General features: G+C 38.3%; 1 protein-coding gene across 1 annotated transcript in view; it reads left to right on the forward strand.

Moving 5' to 3' along the window:
• The window catches only part of LOC132431034 (serum paraoxonase/lactonase 3), a 33,871-nt gene extending 25,278 nt beyond the window's left edge, over nucleotides 1-8,593 (forward strand). The window contains exons 6-9 of the mRNA XM_060020510.1: nucleotides 3,517-3,717; nucleotides 4,702-4,783; nucleotides 5,028-5,156; nucleotides 7,609-8,593. Of these exons, the coding sequence (XP_059876493.1) occupies nucleotides 3,517-3,717; nucleotides 4,702-4,783; nucleotides 5,028-5,156; nucleotides 7,609-7,767 (571 nt within the window). The 3' untranslated portion in view covers nucleotides 7,768-8,593. The remainder of the gene's footprint in view (nucleotides 1-3,516; nucleotides 3,718-4,701; nucleotides 4,784-5,027; nucleotides 5,157-7,608) is intronic.
• The last annotated feature ends 202 nt before the right edge of the window (nucleotides 8,594-8,795 follow it).

An 8,795-nucleotide genomic window follows, 5' to 3' on the forward strand; every position in this document is an offset into this window, starting at 1 on the left:
AAATAGGATCCTTACAGATGTAATTAGTTAAGATGAGGCTGTATTAGAGCTGAGTGCGCCCTTAATCCAATATGATTGATGTCCTTATAAGAAGACAGACGGACACACGGGGAGAATGCGTGTGAAGATGGAAAGTGAGATTGGAGGGATGCGTCTACAAGCCAAGGAATGCCTGAGGCTACCAGAAGCTAGAAGAGGCAAGGAGGGATCCACCGGTAGAACCTTCAGAGGGAGCATGGCTCTGTCAACAATTTGATTTCAGACTTCTGGCCTCCAGAACTATGAGACAGTAAATTTGTGTTGTCTTAAGCCACCCAGTTTGTGGTACTTTGTTACAGCAGCACCAGGAAACTCATATGGGAGAGAGTCTATAGCAAATGCATTGTTAAGCCAGCTACTGCTAAGTGCAACTGACTGCTTGAAACCATGGGATTGCCCTCCAGTAAGCAACATAAACCTCATTTCAAGACAATCTGGCCAAGATAAGAAAGGAAGAGGAGTTTATCCACCCCCGCCCCCCATCTCTCAGTAGTCAGAGGTTTGCCTCAAGGGGTGTTAATTCCTGCACATACCTTTTTACCCATGTGCAAGGCAAGTCTGGTGATATCCTGTGCTTTGAATTTGACACGGAAGCCTGGAAATGGGAGTAAGAGGCCTATAACAGACATGAGGTAAGGCGCCATAAGGGTACACTGTGGAAAGTCTGTCAGATCCTATGCAGAGCTGGTTGAAATAGTGCCAGCTGGAATAGGGCAGGCGTGGCTTTGAGGATCTAAAGAGGACCTTGAGAGGTGCCCTGATAAACACATACCCAAGCATTTCAAAGGGTAGAACAAAGTGCTATGGAACAAATTATGAGGGAATTTAACTTAATCTATGGTGATAATACTTTTTGGAAGAAGGACTGCGTAAGCTGAGACCTAAAAGACAAGTAGCCCAATAACATGGGGAGAGTCATTGTACAACAAAACCTCAAAGTATTTCCTGATTCATCCAAATTTTTCTTTCCTAAATTTAATGTAAACTTGTATGGATATAACTGAATCACTTTGCTGTACACCTGTAACTAACACATCATTGTTAACTATACTCCAATATAAAATAAAAATTTTTTTAAATCATAAATGCCATTAGAAAGGGTGACACATTAACTTTATTGACAATATTGTGTATTTTAGAAAGTTGCTGAGTAAAGAAGTTTCACACACACACACACACACACACACACACACACAGGTTCAATCTTTTTTTTTTTTTACATTTTTTTCTAGTCATCATCTCTTTTTTTCTTTTCCAAAATAGAAATGATTTTGTTTTAATTGTTGTGCGAATGAGACTTGTTCATTTAAAAATTTCAATGGTATTGAACATAAATAAGAAAGAATAACACTCATAATCCCACCTATGCAGAGAAAATATAAAGGTCAGGATGAACTGGGTCTTGCTACAATAATAGGAAAGAAAAACCCTAGCATCTTTAATGGCTCAAACCCACAAAGTTTTGTCTTGTTTTCATACTCATGCTACATATCCAATGTAGGTGATTCAGGGAGTCAGTTTTATGGTGTCCTCATTTAGAACCTTAAGAGAGGACCACACTCTCGTTTATCAGAAAAGTTGCTGGTTACTGTGGAAGAGTGAGTGAAGCATGGTGGATCTTGGACTGCCTCTTAAAGACTCCCATCTCGGAAGCTACATACATTACTTCATTTTTTTTTTAACTCTTTTTTTTTTTAACATCTTCATTGGAGTATAATTGCTTTACAATGGTGTGTTAGTTTCTGCTTTATAACAAAGTGAATCAGCTATACGTATACGTATATCCCCAGATCTCCTCCCTCTTGCGTCTCCCTCCCACCCCTCTAGGAGGACACAAAGCACCGAGCTGATCTGCCTGACCAGCTCTTTATCGGCAACCTGATCATGAGGTGGACAGATCAGAGCTTAAAGATTTTTTTCAAAATTAGGGGAATATGGTGGAGCTGCATATTAACAACAGTGGGAAATTACCCAGTTTTGGGTTCGTTGTGTTTGATGATTCTGAGCCTGTTCAGAAGGTGCTTAGCAACAGGCCCATCATGTTCAGAGGTGAGGTCCATCTGAATGTGGAAGAAAAGAAGACTCGAGCCGCCCAGGAAGGGGACCGCCGAGATAACCACCTGCAGGGACCTGGAGGCCCTCGAGGTGGGCTGGGTGGTGGGATGAGAGGCCCACCCTGTGGAGGCATGGTGCAGAAACCAGGATTTGCAGTGGGAAGGGGCAGTGCTCCAAGGCAGTGAATTGCTCTTCACCGATCTTCAGGCAGCAGTACAAACCCTAGCTCCCACAAAACGGTAAATTTCTTCAGCCAACCTTTGGTATCTTGGAATCTGATCCTAGTCTATCATAAACTGCTTAAGTTTGTAAAATTTTACTTTTTGTGTTAATGGTGTGTGCTCCTTAGCCGCCACCCCCATTTTAGTCCTTCACTTCCAATTTTGTGGAATGATATTTTAGGAAAAATGGATTTTTAAAGAAGAAAAAAAAAGACTGCATTTCCCTGCTTTACTTGCATATACAGACTGGATTTTTTTTAACAGTTTCCCCAAAGGAATGTTTCTTCCTTATTACTGACATTTGATATGTTTCATTCACTGGAATATTTCTTACTTATTTTCTACATGTTTCAAAATCCTGGGAGAAGTACAGGATTTGATAAACATTTTGAAGGCAGGAAAAACCCAAATTGTCTCTTCTTTGAGAGTCAGGACTACCTTCTGGTGCAGAAAAATTGCCGTTGGAAAAATTGACAATTTAGATTCTCTCTGGTATGGTTAAAAATGGAATAAAAGGTGTTAGTGGAGTTTTTCTTTGGATACGCGATCACCAAACAGTTCCAAAACCTACTGTTTTTACCACTGAAATTTAAATTGTGAGATAGGTTTTAAATGTCTAGAATGCAACTGATAAGCTTTTCTTGAACTGTTAGACTTTTTTTTGAAGTAGAGTTTTTTCATGTTTAATTTGTATTTGTAAAAAAAAGAAAACAAAAAAATTTTAAAAATCTGAATAACATAAAACCAGAGCAAAACTGTTGTGCCTTCTATTTATCTTTGATTCCAGTCTTGGCAATTGTTTAAAGAAAAATAATAATAATTTAAAAAAACCTAGATTTGTTCTATCAGGTTCAGAGTGTGTTGGGAATTATAGAATCCCTCTTTCACCTGTAAAAAAAAAAAAAAAACAGTCGCAAGCCAACAGATATAGATTTGAGGTTTATTTGTATACTTGTCTGTTTTTGCTGATTTCTGTGGAAGGGAGGAGTGAGAAAATAACAAATGGCTAAAAGAAAATCCATCAGGGCAATGAAAAGTCATGTACTTTCTGTGGAATCCTTTAATCCATACTAGTTCATGTATACTTTTTCAAACTGATGAATTTATAGGTCTTTGAGATTTAGTGATTTTAAATAGCCCATGGTTTTTTTTCTTTTCCTCTCTCTGTCTCTTTCTTTTTTTTTTTTCTTTTTCATTTTAGTGTGAATGACATTGTGGTTCTCGGAGCAGAACAGTTCTATGCCACCAGAGACCACTATTTTACCAACTTCTTCTTGGTACTATTAGAGATGGTCATGGATCTTCGCTGGACTTACATTCTTTTCTACAGTCCAAGAGAGGTTAAAGTGGTGGCCAAAGGATTTATTTCTGCCAATGGGATCACCATCTCACCAGACAAGAAGTAAGCTCTTTTATAAATTCCAACCCTTTACCCTTGACATTTTCATGGATTCCTTCCCTGAAGAAGTGCTTACTTCCTGAGGCTTAAGTAGTCAATACATGTGTGGAGGGATCCAGCGTGGCCAGGGTTCACAATAAATGTGTGATCTTAAGCCAACCATGCCCTCTTGCACTTTAGGGTCCCCCAACAAAATGAGGGATTTTGACTCAAGGATATGAGGTCCTTGTTCCAGACTCTTATGTGACTAGAAAAGAGTATAAATGCAGAATACCTCTGCCCCTTATGAAGCTAGAAGGTCTTTAATCACTTATACTAAGTTCAGTTACCCAAAAGTTCTTATTGGAGAGGGAGACCCAACTTAGATTGGGCATTGGGATTGTATAAGTTTCAGACTTACTGTTATACTACAACAGAATTTTCTATGAGAAGACATTATTTTATGCAGCATAAAATTTTATGAGAAACTCTTTTAAAGTGTTTTTAAAATGGAAGGTTATTTAAAAAGAAGAGTACCATGAATATTAAATGTAAAGGTGACATAATAAATAGAGATGATCCCTGTGGAAAACTACACTAAGTATTCTTCCTCTTTTTAAAAATAATTGTGACTGAGTTTCATGATCATCTGCTACTTCTTTTCAAGCATGAGTTTCTGGAAGTATAGGCTCTATTGGACTTATGAGAGGTCCACTTACCTCCATTCAATTTAAAGAATAAAGTGTGATTCATAACTGATGAGACTGAGCCTATATGTCAGCTAGAAACACAATTCCATTACCTTATGGTCATATCTCATATTCAACGCTTACTTAAAGCACTTCAAGAGTATTAAAAATACCAGTCCATTATCTTTTACTGTAGTTTAGAAAGGCACTGTAGTGGCACTTTGAGCTATTGTGAATTTGTATACTTCTTCTCCAAAATAAAAGTTAGTATCATCTCTCATTACTACTTGCTTAAATGTAAATGTTACTTACTTCAAAGGTATATCTATGTAGCTGATGTACTGGATAAGAACATTCATGTAATGAAAAAACATGACAACTGGGATTTAACTCAACTTAAGGTAAAAGTACCCTGTCTTCCCACACAACGTGTTCTATTACATTAGTTCCCAAGCTTGACCTGGGAATGCGCTCCCTGAATGAAGGAAACGAGACTGTTTTAGAAGAATGTTGGTGAGATTATGCTTGCACTTCTAAAATTCAGTAGCAAAAATCTAATTTCAGGAGCCAGAAGGAGCTGGTGGGAGGGAGGAGGTAGGGAAGAAAGTCAAAACAATGTCTTCACTACTTCCTCTTTGTTGGAAGGTAATCCAGTTGGGCACCTTAGTGGATAACTTAACTGTTGATCCTGACACGGGAGATATTTTGGCAGGATGCCATCCTAATGCCATCAAGCTGCTGATGTATAATACTGAGGATCCTCCAGGGTCAGAAGTAAGTTCTTATACTTCTCTACGCTCATGGGAAAAGCGGCAAGAACAATCAATTTGTTGAGGTGACTTGGGAGAATTTAGCAGGTCATATGTGATGTTCCAGAACTGAACAAATTCTGCATATGGGAAGAGTAAAGATTTGGGGCAGGATGGGGAGATACAGCCCATTAACCCCTTCAAGTCACCTGGTGACTGTTTAACATCAGTGCTAAACAGCATATCCCATCCTTGCAAAGGCTGTACTTGCTATTGGGAAACATGGGAAAATATGAGCTTGATTATTCAAATTGACCCAGATTCCCATATCATAGTTCCAATCAGGATGTAGGCTCTGAGCAGGCCCTAAAGTTAGGCAAAGGGAGAGTCATATATGGAAACATCTTTCATACTGCCCAACAGGAAGCTCCCATGAAAGGGTTTAAACGACTCTAGTCTCATAACAAAATTAGATTTTGCCCGCAGGTTCTATTATATATGATAGTGTTGAAGAATGTCTCACTTTATAGATGTTCTTTTAAATCTCTTCTAAAATAATATCATATGCCATTGAATTTTATATGGCATTAGAAATAAAGCATTGCAATTTCTATAGCATTGAGCTTAAGAATAAAAAAATCTCTAGTGAATTTAAATACAGATATAAATTCTTGGCACACATACTAGGAGAGATTTTTTCACAAAAATTTACTGAGCACTTATAATGTACTAGTCTTTATTCTAATGCTTAGAAAATAATCAGAAAACAAAACATACAAAGATCCCTGCTGTTAGGGAGGGAGAAAGACAATGAACAATAAGCATAAGAAATAAGTAAATTAGATAGTAAGTTTGCAAGTGGTAAGTTCTATGGGAAGAAAAAGCATAACAGTAAAAGGGATCAGGATTACTGTGAACAGAGGGATGGCAGGTCTTATTAAATATGGAGACTAGGCTATGACTCATTGAGAAGGTAAAGTTTGAACAAAGAGGAGAATGTTTGAATCTAGGTTTGGGGAGTTGGGAAATTGAGACTCAAATCCCACCCTGGTAATTGGCCCAGTGGGTAAAGTAGAACATACAGTTATTCTGCTTCCAATATTGCTATTCTTTAGTCTAAAAAAAAATTTTTTTAAGAGATTTGTTTCTTTTATTAACATATTAGTCACAGCTTTTTTTGTTTTGTTTTTGGCTCTGCCACATGGCTTGTGGGATCTTAGTTCCCTGACCAGGGATTGAACCCATGCCCTCGCCAGTGAAAGCCCGGAGTCCTAACCACTGGACTGCCAGAGAATTCCCTAGTCAACAATTTCTTGACAAAAACCAACAACAACCAAAACAAAACAAACAAAAAAAAAAACACCCCAAAACATCAAAAAATATAAAAAGAAACAAAAGTCCAGCCTGAGACTAGAACCTGAAGAATTGTTATCCTAAGCTACCCTGGCCTCAGATATATGCCCCCCAAAGTGATACATATAACTTTTCTACAAATGCCCAACAACATCTGCTTTAAGAGAATGAAAATACGATCCACAGAATGATAAGAAAATTGTTTAGACTCTTTTTCTTGTCTCCATTTTCAAGTTTAATCATTTGTTTATTTTAGATAAGACTTCTTTCTTCATAATTACTGACACCCTTTATTTTTGGTGGAGGCTAATGTTTTCTACATGAGTTCCAGCTTGAGTATTTCCATGTAACAAACCTGAGATAAAGTTGTAGGATCTTTCTCAAGATAAAACAAAAACAAAAAACCCTAAATTCTATTTTAATAAGAGATGTTGATATAGACTCATGACTCATGAAATCCTAATCCTCAATTAAATCCTAATTTAATTCACATCATGCCCTATTTGAGTGAACTTCATCCAGGCTATTTGGAAACCTGAGCACTTATGTATTTACTGATTAGCAAACTAAACTGTGTAAATCCTGTGGATCAATAACAGTACTATATAACAGTACAGTGTCAGATTGAATTCCAAAGTAAGCATTCTTTATGCTTCCTTGAGGGAGGGGTCCAGCTGTGAAAACTACCATCTACTGGTTCTGGGTTGGGTTGGCTGGCTAACTGGTTGTCCCTTCATTTTCTTGTCCCATGTTTCCCTCCTCATCCTGAATGCCCAGTCAAAGGCAAGAACCTTTCCACAGAGGGAGCAACACTGTTCACCGAAGATTAGATAAGAGCATTCACGGTTCTTACCTCTCTCTATAGAGAAGTCTGAACTATCAAAATTGTGTAAACCATCTGCTGAGGAATTTGGCTAATGTGAGATCACTAGTCCACTTGACTGACTAGATATCGTTAGGACACTGATACTTTCATCAGAAGAAGAAAAAGAAAAGATTGAAGATGTATGGATTTTTAGCTTATTGATTTCTGAGAAACATATTACTCCTGGAGTATTTGGGAAGGAAAACATCTCTGATGGCTGTTTGTTCATAGTCTACTAATGAATGATCTTTCTTGACAGGTACTTCGCATCCAGAATGCTTTGTCTGAGAAGCCCAGGATAAGCACTGAGTATGCCAACAATGGCTCAGTGCTTCAGGGCAGCTCTGTGGCTTCTGTGTACCAGGGGAAGCTTCTCATAGGCACCGTATTTCACAAAGCTCTGTACTGTGTGCTCTAGAGTCCAGATATTCCAAAAAGTCTACATATTTGGTAAAAGTAAACCCTTAATTATATAATGACTGGAACTGTAAGTAAATGACAATAAAAATAACTAAATAATAAATTTTTATTGGACACACCAATAAAAATGTGTCCGACTTTTCTCATGGATAGAAGTAAAGAAGCAGAGAGATTATGTAATATCCACCTAATTGCAAGTCAAGATAGTGACAGTCCAACAAGAAACTAAACCTCTTAATTCTTTTTATCTACCACCCCCAATATTCTTTCTACAATAAGATGAGTGAGCTGTGGTAAGTGAGGTGTCCAGCTCACCTAGGGCTCCTTGGTAACTGTGTGGCAAAATTAACCTCCTGCAACTGTGATGTTCTGAGCCTCCTGCAGTCCAGACCAGGAGAAAAGCTAATGTTCAAATATTTATAATTCCCCCTCTCTTCCCTCAATTGCACAAGGCACAAACTACCAATCAAGTGCCCAGCCCATGGATAAAAGCAAGAATTGGCATCATGGGACTGCCCAAAGTCCTCCTTGAACTCGCATTCCCCAACGTAGACACAGGAAATCAGATTCTGGAAAATCTGACAAAGACCACACTGCCTACTTTAAGGCAGGGCAGGGCTAATCTGATCTTTGTAACAGGTCTTTATTTGTAGGGATATCTGTATCTGAAGTGTTGTAATCAGCTTGGCTCTGACCCAGGAGATGGTGCCTCAGGACTGTTATCCTCAGCTGCTTCAAACGTGCTCTTCTGGTTGATTCAATAAACACTTATTAAGCAACATTCCATACACCTGGCCCTAAAGAAGCTGAAATAAATAACAGTATTGTATTGAAATCTTGTCTTACGGACCAACTCAACCTTAGTTTGATGAGAATGAACAGAAGTGTCCCTTTCTTGGTCAAAAACCAGGACAACCTTTAGGAAATCATTAACAGGACTTAGTATACACAAGCACTCCACCCCCTTCCTTTTTTTTTTTTTTTGCGATACGCGGGCCCCTCACCGCCGCGGCCTCTTCCGTTGCG

Source organism: Delphinus delphis, chromosome 9 (genome assembly GCF_949987515.2).
Source record: "Delphinus delphis chromosome 9, mDelDel1.2, whole genome shotgun sequence".
NCBI lineage: Eukaryota > Metazoa > Chordata > Mammalia > Artiodactyla > Delphinidae > Delphinus > Delphinus delphis.